This window comes from Fistularia commersonii, chromosome 29 (genome assembly GCF_037954325.1).
Source record: "Fistularia commersonii isolate RoL2024-O1a breed Wild chromosome 29, RoL_Fcom_v1.0, whole genome shotgun sequence".
Lineage (NCBI taxonomy): Eukaryota > Metazoa > Chordata > Actinopteri > Syngnathiformes > Fistulariidae > Fistularia > Fistularia commersonii.
The window spans coordinates 10,009,532-10,032,614 of NC_141312.1; the positions used below are offsets into that span (position 1 = coordinate 10,009,532).

Sequence of the window (23,083 nt, forward strand, 5' to 3'; positions counted from 1 at the left end):
GCAGATTGAGAGATGGCGAAAGCCCTGATAGAATGTTGGTGCATAAACATGCATATCTGAAATATGTAGATAGATAGATAGATAGATAGATAGATAGATAGATAGATAGATAGATAGATAGATAGATAGATAGATAGATAGATAGATAGATAGATAGATAGATAGATAGATAGATAGATAGATAGATAGATAGAAAGAGAGAGAGAGAGCTATACAAGGCATCACAAAGGCATTGTCAGTCCATCTAGATCAGGGGTCTCAGACTCGTGGCCCGCAGGCCGATTGCGGCCCTTGGAACAATATTTTGAGGCCCTCTGCCTGAAATCAAATCTTTGTGTAAGTGCAGCCCGCTTGTTTTTTTCTCACATGCATCTAGGGGTTTTATACAGGTTTCAAAAACAATTGGGCAATAAAAAAATGAAAATTGAACTTTTCAAAGTATTTTTTGCTTCAAAATTTGAAAACAAAATTATTTTTTGATGAAAAAACATCTAGGGACATTGTTAAAACTATCTTTTCTTTTCTTATTTCTATAAAATCCGCAAAAATGATAGCAAAAAAAAAAAAAAAAATCGACAAAATTGAAAGGGTTAATTTAGTAACCAGTATAGCCACCATTAGCCTTGTAAACATTATACCTCCTCTTATACATGCTATCAATCCATTTTCTAATAAATTCTAGTTGCAAATTTTCCCACGGTGACAAGAATTTCTCTTTTAACTCAACAATACTCTCAGTGTGTAATTTCATAAAAAAAAATTTAATATTCATTTTTAATATTAATTTGCCATGTATTTTTTTAGAGGAACAGTTCATTACATATAAAGATTTTTAGAATTTACCTGTTTACCTCCTTTATTCCAAAACAAAGGAAACATTTGGACTTAGTTTTACATCTTGGTAATGATTTTACTGGATTTACCCCTTGACATCAGATTAGGCCGTATGTGGCCCCCGGACCGAAATTAGTTTACACCCCTGATCTAGATGTACCACAGACTATTTTCATCACAATTATGCTGCTGAACTGTAATACAAACTTCATGATTATTAAAGGAGTCGCATTAAAATGAATTAAAGCCAATGCATAGGATGTATGCAGACTGTTTTTAACCTCAGATTTTTTATGTTATACCACACCACAAGAAGCACCCAGTTTGTGTAGTTTTGGTTTAATATTTTGTTTGTGGTCGAATCAGGTTTAGACCCAATCTTCGGCGCATATATCATGCATTTGATGTGTAGTTTCTTTCATTTTAATTTCTTAGCCTTCTGTTACTCTGGTTACCGCTTGGACAAAACCTTAACGCACCGACGGAAATAAAGTTTTTGGATTAAAAAAAAAAGCTTCTTCCGCTGATTCATCGCTTACGTGTTTTTTTTTGTTTTGTTAAGACGGAACTGAACCTTAAAATCAAATCTAAATCCGCTTAACCTTCCAATCTAGGAAAATAAAAGCACGTTTGGAATACATTACTCGTGACGACAGCAGCTGAAGCAGCATTTAACGTTTCCTCTTTTTCTTGGTGATGATAGCAATTGGTATCAAATCATTTAAATCCATCATCAAATGTTGCTCCATCGATGTATTATAATTTAATATCGCCTGGATAAAATCTATTTCACAGAACAGTGGCGGCATTTTATTTTGAAATAACTGAACGGAAGTGTGTTTCTATTCACGCACCCCTTTCGCCATGACGTTTCCTTGTAGCATATGCTAAGCTAGCTACCGCTTGCATCTCAGATAGTACATGTCTGGCGAATTGACGGTTATATTATCCATTCCTGTATTTTAAGCAGCTATTTAAAATGAACACAGTTCTGTCGAGAGCGAATTCGCTCTTCGCCTTTTCGTTGAGCGTCATGGCGGCCTTAACTTTTGGCTGTTTCATCACAACAGCGTTCAAAGACAGAAGAGTCCCGGTGGACATCCGCGTCTCTAAAGTGATGTTGTAAGGCTTCCTGTCAAGATTGTTTCGTTACTCATGAAAATTGGATGCCGTATAAAATATTATTATTCTTATTATCTGTAGTATTTTTAGCCGGCGTTCACACGAAAAGCTAAAATACGTGTAACACGTTAACCTGATCGCCGGGTGCTTTCGGTTGCTAACCGTGTTGACCAAAGAGTTAGCGGTATCGGGTGCTGCTTTATATATAACATGTCATTATTTTGTTGTTTACATCATTTTATGATTAAATACTCATCCGGCTGAAGTTTGCATAAGATAGCAGATGGCACATGTCATGACTTGAGCATATGTTGATCCCCCCATCCGATTTAGCCTCAAAATGTTCGTATTGTGTTCATGAATAATAATGATAATAGCAAACCATTATTGTGGTGCATAAAATAAACAACCTTGACGATGATAGCCTTCGTGGCTTTCAATTTAGAGTCTTAAGTATAGATTCTTAAAGAATATTCATTAACATCCTTTCGCCTGCTCCCTTGAGGGGTCGCCACAGCTATCCCCATCAAACGTCTCCTCTGCATCCTCTTCTCTCACACCAGTTAAAATCAAACTTCCTCTAGGCCTACTGCTTGGTAGTTCAAACTTCAGCATCCTTCTACCCCTATATTCACAACCCCTCCTCTGTACATGATCAAATCACTTCAGTTTTATCTTTATATAGGTATATCCAAAACACCAAACATGTGCTGTACCTCTGATGGACTCATTCCTGATCTTATCATCCCTGTCACTCCCCAAAAAAAACCTCAACATCTCAATCTCTGCTACCTCTGACTCTGCATCCCGTCTTTTCCTCAGTGCCACTTTCTCTAAACCAGTCAGCATGTTTTTTTTTTTTTTTGTTACCACTGTCTTGTAGACGTTTCCTTTAATTCTGGCTGGTACTCATGCATCACACACTTTTCCCACCTAATCCAACCTGAAAGAATAGCATATTATGACTGCTGATACCAAATCAATATGCACATGTTATTTGAAAGTTTGCTGAGTCAAACATGGATCTATCTATCTATCTGTGTCTTCATTTGATTTCTTTTTCCCCTGGTATCAACAGGAAGAATGTGGATGACTTCACAGGACCAAGAGAACGCAGTGACCTAGGCTTTCTCACCTTTGACCTTTCAGCTGATATCCTTTACAATGCTGTTTGTAAAACACATGCACTGGCCATACTTGTTGTTAAGATGTATACAAAGTGAGGTTGTGACAATTACATTAGTAACTTTCGTGTTCAAGGCAAAGCAGCTTTTTCCATCCAAAGAATACATTGTTCGTTTAACCCTGATTATTTACTGGCAACACAAATCACTTCATGGTAGTGTGTAGACAATGTAATCCGAAGGAGATCAGTGACTGCAAAGTAGTTGTAGGTGAGAGTGTAGCCAGACACCATAGAATGGAAGGTTGTAGGATGAATCTGGTGACAAGAAAGATAGAGGACAAAGGCAGGGTAGAGGACAAAGTGGAAGCTGAAAAGGAAAGAGTGTTGCATAGTTTGCAGGGAGGAGTTGAGAAAGGTTCTGGGTGGTGAGGGAGAGCTGCCAGATGACTGGACAACTACAACTAATGTGATTAAGGAAACAGGTAGAAGAGTACTTAGTGTGTATCATCTGGAAGGAAAGTAGATCAGGAGACTTGGTGGGGACTGAAGAGAACAGACAGTAGTACAGGGAAGTGCAAGGTTAAGGTCGAAGAAGCAAAAGCCAAACAAAGGGCATATGATGACTTGTATGCTAGGTTGGACAGTAAGGGAGGGAAGATGCTAGAAGAGTGATGGGAAGATGGAAATAGTACTTTGTGTAGCTGATAAAAGAGGAAAGGGCAGAAGAGGTGACTATTGTGGACCTTTAAGTAGCAGAGATTAGTAAAGTTGAAATGAGGAGGTCATTGAAGGAGGGCAGTTGGTCCTGATGATATACCTGTGGAAGTATCTACGAGAGGCACCGGTAGAGATACTGGTTAGATTATTCAACAGGATCTTGAGAAAGAGAGAAGATGCCGGAGGACTGGAGAAGAATTGTGATTATGACATTTTTTAAGAATAAGGAAGAATTGCAGTATTGCGGTAACTATAGAGGGATAAAGTTGATAGGCCATACAATGAGGTTATGGGATAGAGTTGTGGAAACTGGACTGAAAGCAGAAGTCATCATTTGTGAGCAGCAATATGGCTTCATGTCTACAAAGAGTACTGGAGATACGTGAGGCGAACTCTGGTATTGCATAAAGAAGTCTGGAGTGGCAAAGAAGTATGTTAAACTGGTGCAGGACATGTATGCTGGATGTGAGACAGTGGTGAGGTGTGCTGTACGTGAAGTTCTAGGTGGAGGTGGAACAACATCAGTGATCAGCTCTGAGCCCCTTCCTGTTTGCAGTGGTGATGGACAGGCTGACAGATGAGGTTAAACAGGAATCTCCATGGACCATGATGCTTTCAGATGGCATTGTGATCTTTTGTAAGAGCAGGGAAAATGTGCAGGAAACTCTAGAGTGGTGGAGGTATGCTCTGGAAAAGAGAGGAATAAGGGTTAGTTGCAGCTACTATGCGACAGAAGAATATCAGTCAGAATTAAAGGAAAGGTGTAAAAGATAGCTACTAGACCAGCAATGTTGCGTTGTTTGGAGACAGCAGCAATGAAGAAAAGACAGGAAGCAGAGCTGGGGGAGCAGAGAGGAAAATGTTTAGGTTCTCTTGGGGAATGATAAAGGTGGATAAGATCAAGAATGAGTGTATCAGAGGGACAGCACATGTTAGATGTTTTGGAGAGAAGTTCAGAGAAGCAAGACTGAGATGCTTTGGTCATGTACAGCGGAGGGATAGTGAATTTATTTGTAAAAGAATGCTGGGGTTGAAGCTGCCAGGTAGAAGGTCTAGAGGAACACCAAAGATTGATGGATGTAGTGAAAGAAGACATGAAGTTAGTTGGTGTGAGAAGAAGATCCTGAGTGTAGGGTTAGATGGAGGAGATTTATTCGCTGTGGCGACCCCTGAGAGGAAAAGCCAGTAGGATAAGATGATCACTTCATTGCAATGTACCCATGTATCATATAAATCTTTTTAAGATCAGATGTGGTTACTTTGTGAACAATTTGACCCACTGCTGTCAGAGGAAGACATAGTGTCTTTATTGTTTTTCTTCCCTAACTTTTGTTACATTTGCAGCCAATTTTTGACTGGAATGTAAAACAGCTATTTCTCTATCTGTCTGCAGAGTATGCAACAAAGAGTAATGTAAGTCAAGTGAGACACACACATGAACTTTGAACTTCCATCACAATTTTTAGATGAAGTCTTTGATATTATCAAATGTACTCATTTCCAAGAAGTGCAACAAAGTCATTTCTACACAAAAATAATGATCCAGCGTTTATATTTCAAGAAACGTGATCTGTTTTTTTTGTGTGTGTGTGTTTGTATGTGATAGTCATTGAACCAGGTGGTGCTCTGGGATAAAATTGTCCTGCGAGGTGAAAACACCAAACTTAATCTCAGAGACACAAAATCTAAATACTTCTTCTTTGATGATGGGAATGGGCTCAGGTAAGTCACAAATGCTTGAATGCTACAAATAGATCGAAAGAAATGTTAAAACGTGTCAATGTTTTCTTCAACGGCTCTTAGCGGATCAAGTTTTGTACTGTAAACTGCAACAGGTAGCATATCGTCACCGTCTTAAATTATCGGCTAATTTTTTTCAAGTTTTTGGAAGACCCCTACAAAATGAAGCTATATGTAAATAAGGAATTGATTTGATAATTTTTGTCAAAAATGACTTAGGCAGCGATTTTAAGAAGATGACAGTATTAATCCTGTTAAAGGCTTGGTGACAAAAACGAGTATGAAATAGATGGATGAAGTGAGCTGTACTACATGTTAAGTGAAAAAAGACACATCTTGGTAATCAAACAAGTATTCAATAGCTGGCGAGCAATGGCGTTCAATAATTCAAATTGTTGCAGTGAAGTTTTCCCTAAGATTTGTAATTTCCCCTATGCTGAAAGTGATCACTTTCTGACAAATATCCAAGTTAGTAATAAACAGAATATTCAGTGTGTGTTTAACAGACAACTGTTTTACTGTAAAAATACCTGCCGCAGTTGTTTGCCCATATTTTACATACAGTTTGATTCAATAAAAGGCCATGATCTTATTTGATTAATTTCAGTATATTCTGACAGGTTATTAATGTAAGTGTTGCTGTAAAATTGCCATTTTACCCATTTAGACCCTGAAATAAAATAAGTAAAACTCTGGCCTGGCGTTGGATGAAAAAAAAAAAAAAAAAACCCAACCATTAAATATCCAATTTGATCTGTTTCTTGTGTTATTCAGGGCCAACAAGAACGTCACTCTGACTCTGTCATGGAATGTGGTTCCTAATGCTGGAATCCTGCCTCTGGTAGCCGGAAGTGGACACATCAGCCTTCCGTTCCCTGAGTCTTACGAGACAACAAAGAGCTACTAGACCCTTTCAACTCACTTTACACACACTTGGACATAGACAAGCAAAGGTGCACGGTGGTGATCTAAAATCTTGCTGGTGAATTAGTTGTTTTGTAATAAAAGTTAAGAAGTGACATGTTATTGTTGTGGTTTTTTTGCATGATAGCTCCACTCAGACTCAAAACAAATCTGCCGACATGGAAAATGCCAGTGTTGAACTTATTTCGTACACCATTAATTACAATAAACAAATTGGCTTCACATGCATATCATCAACCAGGAAAATATATGCTGATGGCAATAAGACAAGGCAGTTTTTGTAACCCCTGCAGTCAAAAAGTTAAACTGGATAGTTGCAGAACATAGATTTATAATTGAAGTATCTCATTACGGTCATGCACAAATAAAATTGAGGAAAAAACAGGAGCCAGAGATGAAAATGTTGAGGTTAGAAAACATTAGGAATGAAGGTTTTAGAGATAAAAGTTAGACTGAGATGGTTTGGACATGTACAGAGGAGGGACAGTGAATAAATGGGCAGAAGGATTCTGAGGTTGGAACTGCCATGCAGGAGGCCTAGGGGAAGACCAAAGAGATTTGTGGATGTGAAAGAGAATGTGAAGTTAGTTGGTGTAAGAAGAGGCTTCAGAGAAGAGCATCAGATGGGGGCAGATAGTTGCTGTGGCAAAATGAAAAGAAACTCAATAAAAAGGCATATGTACATTAGTAAATATTTTTTTTTTGGAAGAAGGGGCAAAACAATGGATGCTGGGCAAAAGATGCCTAGTGTTAATATTTCTCTCTCATTTGGCCATTAAGGCCCTGATTAATTGCAGCTCACTTGTTGGCAGTATTGGCACAATCCTTAAAATGGAAATAACGATTGCCTCACAGAGAAGTGCAAGTAAGTGGAATAAAAATAAGTCAAAGGAACAACTGCATTTAACAAAGCATTTGTTTAAAATGAACTGCATTTAGTACATTATTTGTTTGTGTGTCAGAACTGAAGACTCAGAGGGAAGTGCATTAGTGGTCGGAGAATGAGAGTGGCGGGTGGGGGTATTTAAGTAACAACTTATTAACTATTCTTGAACATCTCCCTCTAAATTGATCAGGACTGGTTGCTGGATCAGAAAGAGATTACCAGGATGCTGATGTATACACACAGCTATCCTGACAACAAAAACCTAGGCAAGGCTATATCAATCACAAGGGTTCTTTTAGGTTTCCATCATGGAAGGATTTTAATAGGATTTAGATTCAACATTATGTGAACAGTTTCATAATACAAAAAAATGAAGAAAATGTAAACTTTCAGAAAGTCTCTGATATGTTACCTGATTTTGTCAAAACTGTTACTGTAAGACAATAGTGGACTTGCTGGTTGCTTTTCTTTTCAAAGAACTTGAAAATTTTGAGGAAAAAACAAACAAACACTATTTACATTAAAGAGAGGATATGACCTTCTTATTCCAGTGTCGCAGCGCTGCTTCTAGCCATTTGTACCAAGTTCCATATTGCTGTATAAAGTACACACAAGCTTTTATCCCAAAAACCAGAGCCAACTGATGTGTTAGTCCAGCCGCTGAACAAGCTTCTCCTCCATCATACAGAAGAGGGCAATATGGGACAGGTCAGAGATGAAGTTTTCACAGGCTCGTCTGCTGACACCCTTACAGCCTCTCAGATCCAACAGAGTCAGAGAGGAAAGACGCCTCAGGTAGGACATGCAACCATCTGTCAGCTGGCTACAACCTGGTGTGACAGACAGAAAAAGACAAGTCAGTGGATCATGTCACTGTCACTTAAACCAGAAGGTATCACACACTTTTCAGGTCACAACCTACAATTAAAGATGGCAGATACTAGACTCCCTTTAACCCTGGAACTGGCTAAAGCAAACATAATATCTTGTTTGGCTATTAATCCATCTTTCCATTACTACCGCTTATCCTACTTCGGGTTGCAGAGGATGCTGGAGCCTATCCCAGCTGCGATTGGGCGAGAGGTGGGGTACACCCTGGACTGGTCGCCATTCGATCGCAGGGCCACATCGAGAGACAACCAACCACCTACCTCGCATTCACACATCTAGACAATTTTCACATTTTTTTTTCCCAAATAACGTGCGGCATGTTTTTGGACTAAGAGGAAACTCACGCAGACATGGGGAGAACATGCAAGCACCACACAGAAAAGTCAGAATCGAACCAGGGTCCTTCGTGCAGTGAGGCAGAAACTAACCACCGCACCACCCTATCTTGCTTATACTTATGTTATTTATTCCAAATTTATTTGATTATTTTGGATAGATTACATTGCAAATGTTTCAGTATTGATTACATTTATTTGGGGTAATTTCCTGCACACCGTCAGTGAATTTATAACTGGCAGGAAAAAAAATGGTGCAGATGCCACACGTGAAAACATCTTCCATGAAATCAACTTTCAAGTACCTGGCCCACTGGTCCGAAGGCTGAATTGAAAATGACCTTTTAGCAGGTCAACAATACTATCTAATACAAGCTAAAAATCATCTGTGTAAACTGGGTTCATCCCCTATTGCCAGTTTTGAGCATGCACACTTCACCGTGGTTCTGACCTGCGAGGGTGAGCTCGGTGAGGTTATTGCGAGTGTGTGTTCCTGATGCTGCCAGCAGGCCGATGGATGAGTCAGTGATGTCTTTGCAGTGCGCGAGGTCAAGTCTTTCAAGTTGGGGCATGTGGCGTTGCAGCAGCCTCACGGTGGACTCGCTGACATCCAGGCCTGACAAACGGAGCGTCACCATGTTTCTCAGTCTGCTGCGAGATGTCTCCGAGCCTGCAGAGAGACAAGAGTCTGATGATGAACTGAAGTTACTGGAGCTTTAGGATGGTTTATTGTGATTTACTGACCAGGCTGGATGACGAGTTCCTTAATGTGGGCATCTTTAATGCCTTCACACCAGCGAAGGTCCAGCAATCGCAGGTAGGGTAGTGTTGGAGAGACCAGAGCTGATAGACACGACCAGGACAGACCAGCCACACTTAGCTCCCTAAGACCTGCAGACACATTGAGGTGAAAAATATTTATCTCTTGGTAGTCTACACTTCTTTGTTCCATATAAGAAATAAAACAAAAATAAAGTCTATGACTGCTAACCCATTTTGCCTTGGTCAACTTTTCGACAGAGGGCAAAGGATAACTATAATATAAATTATAGATGGTGCTTCTGGCAGCACTTTGCTATATAATCATGTGGACCCTAGAATGCATAATGTATGGGGAATAAATTATAATATGCTTAATGGGCTTCCATCATCATTACAAAGATTTCTCACTGTACATTATTGCACCTGATCTCACTGTCATTTATAGAATTGGAGGAAAATAGATAGAATGGATGAAAACAATGAGTCTAGTTCTTTTCCTTTTGGCTGCTCTCTTCAGGGGTTGTCACAGGTAGTAATTTTCTTCCATCTGACCAGTCTTCTATGAGGTCAGAAATTCTCAAATTGGGTTCACAAGAGGATTCCAACTCTTGTGATTTTGACAGATTAAAGACACAATCAGTTGCAGGTTATATTTCACTTTACTGCGCCACAGTAACCATCTCCGATCTCTGATCTCTGCAACGGCCTCAAGTCATCTGCCATTCGACATGGAAGATGCACTGGATGAAAAGTCAAGGCACCTTAAACACCACTTTTCATTCAAAGATGCTTGCTGAATTCTGGATATCCACAGCTATCCAGGGCCGCAATGTACATCTACATAATTGACAAACTTTCACGGCATTGACATATAAAAAACAAAAACAGATCGTGTCTAAACACTGAGGATGATCTTTGAGTGCTGGTCTCCAAAGTGAAACCCAGAATTGACTTGCTGCGCTCCATAGATATTTCCCATCAATCTCATTAGGTGATTTACACACTCACACTGAAACATGGAGATTGCCAAAAAATAAATTTGCACCAAACCTTTCATTCTGGCTGATATTCTTTTGTTATACATGACCGTTGGCACTTTCTCCAACATTCACCTTGGCTGCACATGTTTCTTCTCCTTAGCAGGAAGGGAACGCCCTCTTCCTCCCCCCTCAATGTTCCACTTCTTTGCTAACCTCTGTATATACTCCTGCACTTCCTCATTCTACCACCAAGTCTCCCTAGTGCTCTCCTACCCGTCTCCCAGATAACATTTGCCATTGTTGTCCTGTTAGCCCCCCCTGACCAACCACAGTCAGTCTCAAATCTTATCTGAAAACAACACAACTCTTCCCATCGAGTCCATGATAGAACAACTTCAGTCCTGCTCCTGAGCCTCTAGCCTTACCACCTTTCCACCTGGTCTCCTGAAAACACATTATATCCACATTCCTCCTCTTTGTCATCAAAGACCCACGGTGCAAAAGTGCAAAAAAATTATAAATAATTTGTCACGCTCTAGCTTTTCCTGCCATTGTTCCAATATTCAATGTCCCTACTCTCAGTCCAAGACTCTTGCCTCTTTGCTTACTGACACACCTTCCTCCTCTCCTTCTTTGAAAGCTAGAAACAAATGTAATGTGGAAAAAAGGTGATATTGGTGTATGGATTACACAGAATAGCTCTACGCAGCTCAGTGAAGGCAATGAGACTCAAAGCTTCACATCATGAATAAAGCAAAAATGACCCATCTTCCTTTGTGTTCTAGTTCTAGTCACTGCTGAGAGATATTTAAAAATTCATGACACTGCAGATGGAGTAAATGGCAATACCATCCCAGAAGTCATTGAGTGTTTTGCCCACAGTGAAATAGATAATACTGGGTTTATACCTGGGAGTCTGGTGAGCAGGCAGTTAAGCTGTCTCTTGGCTAACGGGGTCCAGGACAAGTCCAAAGATACAGGTTGTCGTTTGATGATACCTGCCAGGGCCTGGTTACTGACTGGGCTGCAGCGGCTCACATCAATGTGGCTCCAAAGACGCTTGTCACAGCTCCTACATTGGACAACGGTTGTGATACAGTGCTACCGCTCGAAAAAAAAACGTAAACTTAGAAAGCAGTCTGACATACCATTTGTACCAAGCCTTGCAGACTGTCATACAGGCCAGGAGGTCTGCTCTGTTCAGGTACTTGAACACAGAGACCCACACCTCCTTTTCACCTCCTCCCTCATTGCCCACCTCCTTAAATGATGGTAGAGAAAGCAGGGAGGGAGGGGACACAGTGGAAGATACAGAAGCTTCTTCTTCCTCTGAGGAGGAGGCAGAACGGTCCTTGATGCATCTCTCCCCGTGGTTACCTCGTATACGTGGCCTGTTAAACATGGCAATGGGTTGGGAAAAAATATTGCCAAAAAATACCTTTATTACCTTATAATTCTACCTGCTAGTTTTTCCTTTCAATTAAAAATGCTGAAATATTGATACTAACCATTGACAACGTCACATCCTCTACATGGTATGTAGCCTCGTCACATGTAATTTAAAATCTAACTATAATGAACTCTTTCCCTAGCTGTATTTAAGCATGTTAATAATTTAGATCATTTATGATAAATAAATTGCACTGAAAACAATTTCTGCAAGTATCTACAGCTTTAAGATTTCTAAATATTGGGATTTTCAAAAATTTAAAGGTAACCTTTGAATTTGAAGTCATGGATTGCAGGTGAAAATATACATTTACTGGAAATAATACTATTTCGAGGGCAAATATCAGTTTTAAAAAGTGTAAGTACGGAGTGTGCGAGTACAAATACAGCATTATGTAAAAGGACAGCATTACACTGTTACACAAGATTTGTAACTTTGAGTCATTTTGCTAGAATTAAAGTTGGATAAACTAGATCCCTGTAAAATGTGTGTGTCAGGATCTTTCATGGACAGATTTCAGGGCTGTAATGACTGAGCCTTTACATGGAGTATGTATGATTTTAACAATCAATAACATGCAGACACCTCCTGTGTGACACCAATCCATAAGAACAACTCAATGCCTGCATTCTACAATTGAAAATAAGATGTTGATATGCAAAAAATATTCTTTAAAAGACTTTGACTACATTACATTTTACCATGGTATGTGTCAACAGAATTCCTTACCAGTGTAATAAAATCGGGCACAGAATCAGTCATGTGACCTAATCACATAAGCGTATGAGTTAATTAGTATTGAACAACTGACACCCTGCAAAGAGGTGTGAATGTGTAGCTCAGTGGTAGAGTGCATGCTTTGCATGTATGAGGTCCTGGGTTCAAGCGCTAGCTTTCCACTGTAGGTCGCTGTGGATAAAAATGTCTGCCAAATGACTGTATCCTATTCATGCAAAGGAATGGTGTAGAAACACAATGTGGACCAGACATGGCTGTTGCAATCTGCCATCTGTTTGTGTGTGTAAATAACATCGAGTTTCTACAATTACAATACAAACAAAGTCTTATTTCATTTTATGCATGGGAGAAATGTTGCCATCCCAGAGCAATGCCCACATTTTAAAACAAACAAACAAACAAACGTGAACATTTAAGCCCCACCTTCCAGTTCCTCGCATGCTTTGGCCATCAGTCGTGAAGTCACTGGTCTTGAGTCGGGAAGGTTTAGAAAGAGCTGTCTTTCGCTGAATGAAGCCCTGCTGACTACTTGTGCCCACTGCAGCCGTCCTTGGACCAACAGCTGCTTCCAGCTTTGGAACTATGGAGCCTTTGGAGAACAAACTTTTAAAAACTGTACATCTCATCTTGTTCACTGAAAATTTGCATTCATCAAGGCATTTACATTTCTGTCTATGATGGTCCAGAAACCAAGAGAAACTGTAAACCAAACTGTTGTTCCTCAGACTATAGGGCCATGTCAGCGCCCTGTATTATTATGAACAACTGTTGAATTCAACTTTGTTGCTATCATTCATCCAAGCTTTCTTGATCATATATTTCACTGTCATCATGATCGTTAAATTTCTGGAAAGTTTGTAGTAACATTCTACAACAAGGGATTAACAAAATAAAAAACAGAAACATAGAAGCGCACAATTTTCATCTTTTCATTGTTGGGACTATAAAAATATTGCTTCAGCAATATTAATGACTCAATCCTTAATTTTTAGACAATGGCTGTATCTCATGTTGACAATAACAACATCTTGAATCTTTCAAATATACTGTTGCTGCTCACATCATTGCCCTTATACTTGGACCTGTAAGCAGTTATCTTGTCTGTTAAGTTTGTATAAGTGACAGATCTTTCCGATTACCTGAATGTCTCTTGGCTTTCTGGGGGTGCTGTAAAGTCACTGTCAGGTAGGAGCCATTAAGCAGGTCATCATTGAGATCAGACACCAAAAGCACCGGAGGTTCTGGGTCTGAGTCCCAATGTCCTTCATCCTCAATGTCCTCCTCCTCATCCTCTTCATCTTCCAAAGTATCCATCTCCTCCTCATCTGGATCATAGTCTTGCCCCTCACTCTCCTCCTCATCTTCGTCATCAGTTCTGCCCCTCCTAATTCGTCTGCGGTGACGCCGCTCTTTGTCTCCATCTTCGCTGTCTTCATCCTCTTCCTCCTCTTCATCATCGTCATCATCATCATCGTCTGACTCGTCACTGGAATCTCCTCTCCTCTGCATCCTGGAGCCGCCTCTCAGCCTTACTCCTCTCCCCCTTTTTCCAGCATCCCTCATGTTCATCCCTCGCTTCAGTTTGAGAATTGAGGAGGAAGTACTCAATAGGCCACCTCTGCTGCCTCTGTGGGCTGAGCCTCCTCTTAGTGGGCCTCTCCTATTTGTGGCAAACCCCCTCCTGGGAGAGTGGCTCCCTCTGACTTGAAGTCTAACCCTTCTTCTTTGAGTCTCTGCAAAAATGGAATCAAAAAAGTGGATCACATACCATAAATATGTAATGGAAGGCTATCAAATCTTGAATTATAGCATTTTCAGTGTATGACATTTTCAATGGCTGACACATATGTCTTCAGGTAAGGCAAGGAAAGAGCTAAAGATCAGAGTGATGGCAAGGATGCCCTCCAACCTGAGAGTTTGAGCTCATCACAAAAGATGGACAGTGATACAGTGATACTAGTGTTACTAGATGTAACAGTGATAGCCAATGAAATATTTCCCATTGATTATTGAGATGGGTATGAATATTTTGGACATGCCACTTTTTTGTGTGTAAATAATGAATGAAATAAATAAAAATTTAAAAATTATTTTCCCATACAATGATGCATCTTATACATTTTCTAATTTTTTTTGGGGGGGGGAAGCCTGTCCCATTTCCAAAAAAATAATAAAATAAAAGACTGATTAAAAAATCTTTGAGACAAACCATCATCATCTTCGTCACTGGCGGAATCATCCCCATCGCGGCTATGTCTCTGTTGTCTGTAAATCTTAGCCATGCGAGCATCTAGCAGGGAAGATGATTTCCTTTTCTAAACATGATAGAAAATACAGAGAAAAATATCAAATTTAAATATGGGCACAAGAAGCAGTAAAACACCTAGTGACACGTGGGACCACAAATATTCAGAAACAAACCAGAGGGCAAAAACAGAGGTCAGAAAACTTACCACAGAAAGACTTTCACCCTTGTCCCCTCGAGATTGCTGGATGAACACAAAAAGTCAAAATCAGAGATGTCTTCATAATAAGCTTTTTGAAACTCATGTGAACCTCTTAGTAATGAAATCATTTGTACAGATTCTCAACACCACCAAAAATCCAATCAATTGGGGGAGCTTCCTGCCAGCACGTTTTGGAAGGAAATCTTAGAACAAATATCAAAAAATCCTCAGATGATCCAATAGATTGTCAAAAGTAGTGTAGTACGATTAACTCAAACTGTCATTTCCAAGATACTTGATATATTATATGAGTATATACAGTGTTCTTTGATGTGATTTTGACTGTAAACCTTTTAAGTACAACACTGATAAAAACAAAAAATAATATATCAAACTTAGAAGACAGTACAAGCAACTATTGATATTTTTCAGTGAATAGGGGTAGGATTTAACTGGTTGCAGTAACATTGCTTTCTATATCAAAATACAGAAATTGCACTTAGAGAATCTCAGTGCTGTAAGACATTTAAGACACTTTGACACAAATCTCTCACCTGAGGTGATTTGAACAAACTGGTGTTTTTTAAATGAACTTTGTCACCCTGCACTTGGCCTAAGCAAAATTTTATGACAAATGAAAAGGTTGAATGAGCTAGATTGCTTTGTCAAGTTTGCAATGAACATACTCTGCATCAACAAACTCAAAATGAACAATTTGGGATGTACATGCCCATTTTTTTCAAAAGCACACCGCACACAGTCCAATCTCATGAATAACAACAGGAATTCAGAAAGCATGAAGATAGAAATGCTATACAGAAACCAAACAGCCCACAGTATGAGAGAAGAGTCTTGACTCTGTGGCCTTTCATACAAAAAGTTAATCAAATCATTTTCATACATGGGAGTTCTGTCTCCTCTCTTGAAAGTGATGAAATGAAAAAAAAAAAAAAAAAAAAAAAAAAACAGCACATGCTACAGACGAGTGGATGTACGCAGAGTAGGTGGCACCTCTCACCAGTCTCGAGCTGATAGGCTGAGAAGGCAGAGGGGCCGCTACCAATAGAAGTGATGCAGAGGAGGTGGAAGAGCAGGAAGGAACAGGAGGAGGGAAGAAACCACAGTGGATCACCTCCCCATCCTGCTGGGAGCCCACAGAACCCCCTATGGTTGCAGATGGGCTGTGGCCCAGCCTGAAGACCAGGGGGCCGTGGGAATAGATGTGCTGCTGGTGGCTGGCAGCCAACGATTCATCACTGCCTGATGACTGATGCAGTTCAGTTTAGACAAATAAGGAGGAATAAAAGGCAAAAAAAATAAAAAAATAAAATAAAAAATAAAATTATAAATTAAAAAAAGTAATAAAAAAAAAAAACAGACAGGAGACACACGGACACACGATACCATTAGCTTGGACACACCAGAATCAAGTGTGTGAGAACGCTAGCTTGATCAACAGAGTATTTAAAAACCCTGTTTTATCGACACAAACCTATGGTCTTCATCTCATCAGTGGTGGTCTACACCTTGGAATAAGGTGTTTAATTGTAAACGTGTTTCGGTCCAACATATCCAAAAAACAATTGAGTCACAGCAGACGAAAAGACATTAGCAGCATATTAGGTAAGTCCTTCAAGTTGTTAAGCTTGACCAGAATGGAGTATGAATAACACAAATATTCTGTGCAACATTCCAAAGTCTTAACTGTTTAAATTACTTGGCGGGGGAAAATGTGCACTGTTCTCCTGAGACATTACTGATATCATGGTGTGCCATTTAAATCACATTAGGCTATGTTCTACATATGAAGAGTTTCTGAGCAGTAGTCATACAAAAACACCTATGATCACTGTTGTGCTGAGTGAAAAATGGAGAGCACATCCTTAACACGTTGGTTAATTTTAAAACAATCAGACACATCTGTGTTTAAGTGAGGGTGGGGGAGTGGATTCTCCTTTGGCCAGCAGAGTGGCCTTTCACACTTCCTCTGCTATCCATTGCTCTCCACCACTTGTCATATTTATTCACAAAAAGCATTTAGAATGCACAGCCCCACTTTGCAATGTGATTGTGATATTGTCTGTTTACCTATTCAATGGAATAAATAATGCCATTGTTTTAAATTCAAGTTTTAGTATAGTATATTTTCATAGTAGCCTTGATATTCTGTATCATTTTGGTGGACCATTTCTTCCCTAGTTTAATGTAAAAAAAATAAGTAAAATGAATAAATAAATGAATGAATAAATAAATAAATAAATAAATAAACAGAACAAATAAAATATAAGAAAGAGAGAGAAGAACCCTAAATACTTTGTAGTTGCTGAAATTATTGCTGAAAATTAACAGATGAGCTAAAGAACACTGAATTGAAATTGCCTGCAATTTACAATACTTGACTCCACCCCTCTGGCATGTTTTAAATCGATATGTCGAAAAGGTTTCTTGAATTTCCAATTCAATTTGTTTCTAATGTATACACCAGCTTGACAGTCAAATAGATTCTTGTGTTCAATTAACCTTTGTTTTTACTTCTTAAAAACTGTTCAGGTATTAGCAAATGGATATAATAAAATATAGTAGATGCAATAAATGGATATGACAAAAATAAAAAATTGCTACAACTTAACATAATGGACACAGTAGCTTTTTACTTCTATGAATTCTACTGAGACAAATTACCTAAAACAATAAGATTTGGCCTGTCAAAAATTTTGTCTGGCCAAAGAGGAGTTCAAATTTTTTTTTTTATAATGCATTTCACTAATTATGTAGAGTTAAAAGCCAAACTTTTCCAGTAGCTAATAATACCATTTGAACGTCATCGCTGTTTAAAATAATAATCACTTCAAAAAGAACTAGAAACTACACTGCCAGAATAAGTAACAGGAGTGTCAAAGTCGGGTTGAAATAAAATATTGGTATCATGCAAAGGCACGTATAATTATGCTGTTAAAACAATCATCGGATCCCCCCTCCTCCAATGACAACTTTAGCATTTCTAATTTTTCATATCTGTCAAAAGTAACCAGTTACTAGAAGTAATTTGGGCCACAATGATAGTGAAGCAAGAATCTGTCATTGTGACAATCCTAACAGGTAACAGAAAAAAACAAAAGATAAAATAAGATCTATACTTAGCGTAGTGATTAATTATTCTTTAAATTAACTCAGATATTAGTGGATGCAAAATTAAGTAGATGACTAAACTATATCTATAACTGTGTCTATGACTAGAACCAAGCAGTGTTGTCATGATACATAAACTGTGATTGATAATTACTTATCTAAAACATTTCAATAAATAAAGCTCTGAATGGTAAGAATCCATATACAAAATTTGTAGAATTATTTTTTTTTTGAGATAGCATTATACTTGATTGAACCTTTAATGCTGAAAATAGGATTTTTAAGTTATCAACTTCATGGATATATAACACAGTCACACATCTCATTTTGATCCTTCTAAGATGTTTTCAAATATGGCTGTCCAAAACTAGCTTAGTTCAAAATGATTTTTTTCTTGGTTTGTTTCCCCCACATCGTCAACAAGGGTGAAGTGTTTGACTTGGTACATTTCAATTATCAATACCTAGCCTATAAATAAGTTTACCAAAGATTTTGCATTCTTGCATCAGATATTACTAACTTTCACTGTTTCAAAGTGCCTAAATATTAATTATCTGGTACCTCTTTTACTCCCCTCTCCCTACTGTGTGTGTGCACCTAACAAGTTTGTGTAAGTGTAAATAAAGACAAGTAGCCAGTAGGTGAAAAAGCAAAAGAAATACAAATGGATACTCAATTACCAAGGAAAAAGAAGTCAACAACTGGTCGCTGGTATTGTTAATAAGTAGATTTGTGTGGTGGATTTTCTAAGCAGCTCCAAATGATGATAGTGTTAATGTGTACCAGTATGATTTAGGTTTAGATAAACAGTAGTACTCCATATACATTGAGTCATTTACTGCCTCGATTTCCAGTCCAAAATATTGAGATGAGTTACCTCTGGATCAGTGATTCCCTGCACACACTTTGGACATTCCCAACAGCTGGGCAAGTCTTTATTTATGACTCCTTCACCTTGGATCTTGACAAATGGAGGAGATATGTGGTTAGCAAGCAGGTGGAGAACAAACATATTTTTCAAACCTAGATTTATCATCAACCTCTGAATCCCAGTTTTTCTCTTACGAGTTCTAAGACAGAATTTTAATATTTCCTCACAGTCTTAGTGTACATATAAATATAGTAAATGTTAATTCAAAGCTAATGCCTAAGCTTTGAATTAAGCAAACTTTATGGGGACTTACTAATAAACCAACTACAGGGAAAGTACCTCCGACCGTGACACAGGCTTCAAATCCAGGAAATACACTGTCATCCAAGATATACATACCAGAAAATGGAGGATAATATTGGAATTTTGGGAACACCACTGAGAAACATCTGTTAGGGATACCTGTATGAACTGCATATCTGCTGTACAGTATACTTGCTTTACTTGTGTTAAACTTTAAGTTTATTCAATTCCAGATATTTCACTTAACACTTTAAGAAAAGGCAAGCTAAAAAAAAAAAAATCATTATCACAACTGTCTTTGGTACAGAAATAATTTTCTTTCAACCACATGTTGTGATCCATTACCTTCCCAGTCTGTATCTGGGCCTCTTTAATATACAGATTTACAGTTCTATGTAAAATTAAACTACTAACAACTACCACCCACAGGGAAAAACAGGTGGGAAATTTTAGTATTAATGCATGTAAATCAAGTGGCTGATTAATAGCAAGTCTACTACACTGATTTCCCTCCTATTTATAACTGTTAATGCTATTATTACGAATATCGATGCTTAAAATTTTTTGTATTGCCGTTTTTAAAGCGCTCTTGGTCAAGAGGGATTTAAATGAATTTAGAAAAGTGTTGGTTGGGATCTTAATATATAGGTTTGTGACATACAGAACTCTGGATTACGAAGAAAAAATGTTGTTTGGCAGGTGACTTGTACAATTAAAGTCAATGTTCAAAAAGTCTTTCAAGCTAGAGTAGTCCCAATGTGCTGCTTTGGTGAGATGCCCGTATACCTTGTATTTTTGGTGAGACAGATACCGGTACACTAAATGGCCAAAAGTACTCACTCACCTGCCTTAACTCACATATGAACTCAAGTGACATCCCATTCCTGATCCATAGGGTTCAAAACATAGGTCACCCTTTGCAGCGATAACAGCTTAAACTTTTCTGGGAAGGCTATCCAAAAGGTTCAGGACTGTGTCTATGGGAATATTTGATCATTCTTCCAGAAGCGCATTTGTGAGGTCACACACTGATGTTGGGCAAGAAGGCCTGGTTCTCAGTCTCCACTCTAATTCATCCCAAAGGTGTTCTAAGGGGTAAAGGTCAGGAGTCTCTGCAGACTAGTCAAGTTCGACCAAACCAGACTCTGTCATCCATGCCTTCATGGATCTTGCTTTGTGCACTGGTGCACAGTCATGTTGGAAAAGGAAGGGGCCAGCTCCAAACTTTTCCCACAAAGTTGGGAGCATGGAATTGTCCAAAATATCTTTGTATGCTGAAGCTTTCAGAGTCCCTATGGGGCCAGGCCCAGCTCCTGAAAAGCAACCCTACACCATAACCCCCATCTAACTTCACACTTGGTACAATGCTATTAGACAAGTACTGCTCTCCTGGCAACTGCCAAACCCAGACTTGGCTATTGAATTGCCAGATGGAGAAGCACGATTCCTCAGTCCAGGGAATGCGTTTCCACTGCTCTCGAGTCCAGTGGCGGCATGCTTTACCCCACTGCATCCGACGCTTTGCATTGCACTTGGTGATGTGTGGCTTGGTCATGGAAACCCATTCTACAAAGCTCTCTGCAAACTGTTCTTGAGCTAATCTGAAGGCCATGTGAAGTTTGGAGGTTTGTAGCGATTGACTGTCGTTCCCAAACACTTCCATGTTCTCATGATACAGCTGATAGTAGACTGTGGAATATTTAGGAGCGAGGAAATTTCATGACTGGATTTGTTGCAGAAGTGGAATCCTATCACTGTTCCAAGCTGAAATTCACTTGAGCTCCTGATAGCGACCCATTCTTTCACAAATGTTTGTAAAAACAGTCTCCATGCCTAGGTGCTTGATTTTATACACCTTTCGGCCATGGCAGTGATTGGTACACCTGATTGCGATTATTTGAATGGGTGAGTGAATACTTTTGACCATATAGTGTATATCTGGAGAAAACTATTAAAGTTCTGTCTATAAAGTGAAAGACTGAAGAGAAGGTATACATGGAAAATCAGTTTTAACTTTTCAATAAAACATAATCTTCAAGTCAAAACACACCAACACAAATTAAAATAAGTAACAACTGAATGGGTGTTTTACCGCCAGGCAGGCAGGGTGGACAATTTGTGCACAGTTGGAGCATTCCATTAGAATAAGAGATGGGTCTCCAGTTTCCTCCTGGTTCGAGTCCTTGCATATCTCACAGACTGCTGACAGAGGAAGTCCTGGCTGTGGAAGTGACAGACCATCCGTTACAAACCTGACACACAGATAATAATGGCTTAATGTCACTTTATCATTGTCTTCCATTTTAAAATATTAGGCTATAATTAATGAGTGACTGTTTTAAAAATGTAAACATGGGAAATTACTTTAAAACCTTGAGCAGACATTTTTGGCATGTCTTTTTATTGATGCCAGATGTTGAAAGGAATATCATATGTAGCGTAATTACATTAAAGTCAAATGGCCGTGAGATGACCGCAACATGGATGTTTGATTTTAAACAATCAGATGATTTTTCTGCTATTGCTTTTCTTCTACTGTAAGCATTTTAACCAAGAGATTATGTGGGTGTTACTATGTCACCACATAGAAAAAAAAACAAACGATAATTTTTCTGTATTTTAATATACAAGCAGATATCTTTTGTTTATGAACAGCAGCAAGATGCTGATATTTCTAAGTTACACAGCTTTTGTAAAAGATTTTTCACAAGTAATTACTACTTCTCTGCAGTATATACTAAGCTAAATTAAACATATACTGCTGAAGGCTAGGCGTAATCCAACTTTCCACTAGTTCAATGTGTTTCCAAAACTATTTGAAACAGGGGAGAGCTTCCAGCTGAGGGCTATTGTGTGCTTATAGGAAATAGAGAGGAGGCTCACAACTCCTAATAAAGAAAATCTTTATGACGCAGGAAACATCGCTGTTTCTTTATGAGCCTCTATATTTACACTTTAAGTACAACTTAACTATGGCAATTAAGATATGCCAGCAAGGCCAAACATCTAAAAATAAGATGTAATGAGCATAAAAAAAAATCTTTGGTTCGAAAAGGTGCATCGGGTATGCACGCATTATATTCAGTATAATTAACATCATGCACAGACAACTGTCTTTCAAAATGAAAGGAATATGACTTTTGTTGTTCGAAAGGTATATTGTTTGCTCTAGAGCCAACAGAGAAGATAAAGTAAAATTGTGAATAATGTGCACAATTCTTCTTATGTTTATCTTTAAATATCAACTGAAACGCAAGTGGAACAATAGAATTAACTTTGAGGGTGAGCAACGATTGTCACTTTCCCACTTCAATGTTGGGGCTATTTGGGTTTTTCCTCAAAGCAGAGAGGCACCAGGAATTTTAATTTAAAGCTTCTTGCCATATATCAGCATATCAATCCAGACATCAGTATATTCTGTTCTTTAGTAAAACAAAGAACTATAAACACAGAAGGTGCAAGAAATTACTTACAGAGAGACACTGGCGCAATACACAAGTCTGTTTTAGTTTTCCTGGACCACCAAATTTCTTCATGTCTCGACAGAAGTTACAATCGCCACACTCTGTTCTCATGCAAGCTTCACAACGTTTACACCTGCACACAGCAAACTCAATCAAAAATGAACTCTTTGTCAAAAAAAGTTAGTCAACCAGAGTATCCAAAACCGAAAATTCCAAACCATGTCAAATTGCCTTGATAAAAATATTTGAATAAATAATATACTGTAATTGTAGAGCTGCGAACAAACATGATTTAACAACAATAAAATTATTGTTTAGTAATATTAAGTGACAAAATGCCAAAGTCTGAATGCATTAAGTTGTT

General features: G+C 38.6%; 2 protein-coding genes across 3 annotated transcripts in view; one reads left to right on the forward strand and one right to left on the reverse strand.

Annotated features, from left to right (window-relative positions):
- Positions 1-1,693: 1,693 nt before the first annotated feature.
- Positions 1,694-6,558, forward strand: spcs3 (signal peptidase complex subunit 3). The gene is made up of 5 exons (XM_086176680.1): positions 1,694-1,956; positions 3,035-3,108; positions 5,136-5,212; positions 5,406-5,521; positions 6,314-6,558. Exons 1-5 carry the CDS (start codon positions 1,814-1,816, stop codon positions 6,444-6,446), a joined length of 543 nt encoding a protein of 180 aa, XP_086032806.1. The 5' UTR covers positions 1,694-1,813; the 3' UTR covers positions 6,447-6,558.
- A 1,084-nt stretch (positions 6,559-7,642) lies between these two features.
- Positions 7,643-23,083, reverse strand: part of kdm2aa (lysine (K)-specific demethylase 2Aa) — a 29,258-nt gene continuing 13,817 nt past the window's right edge. For both annotated transcript variants that reach the window (XM_086176678.1, XM_086176677.1), the window contains 13 exons: positions 22,729-22,852; positions 21,348-21,476; positions 18,959-19,042; positions 15,971-16,219; positions 14,959-14,994; positions 14,715-14,820; positions 13,645-14,238; positions 12,929-13,094; positions 11,466-11,708; positions 11,226-11,389; positions 9,320-9,466; positions 9,027-9,245; positions 7,643-8,179 (listed from right to left, as the gene is read on the reverse strand). In XM_086176678.1, coding sequence (XP_086032804.1) covers positions 7,998-8,179; positions 9,027-9,245; positions 9,320-9,466; positions 11,226-11,389; positions 11,466-11,708; positions 12,929-13,094; positions 13,645-14,238; positions 14,715-14,820; positions 14,959-14,994; positions 15,971-16,219; positions 18,959-19,042; positions 21,348-21,476; positions 22,729-22,852 — 2,443 coding nt within the window. In that variant the 3' untranslated portion in view covers positions 7,643-7,997. The remainder of the gene's footprint in view (positions 8,180-9,026; positions 9,246-9,319; positions 9,467-11,225; positions 11,390-11,465; positions 11,709-12,928; positions 13,095-13,644; positions 14,239-14,714; positions 14,821-14,958; positions 14,995-15,970; positions 16,220-18,958; positions 19,043-21,347; positions 21,477-22,728; positions 22,853-23,083) is intronic.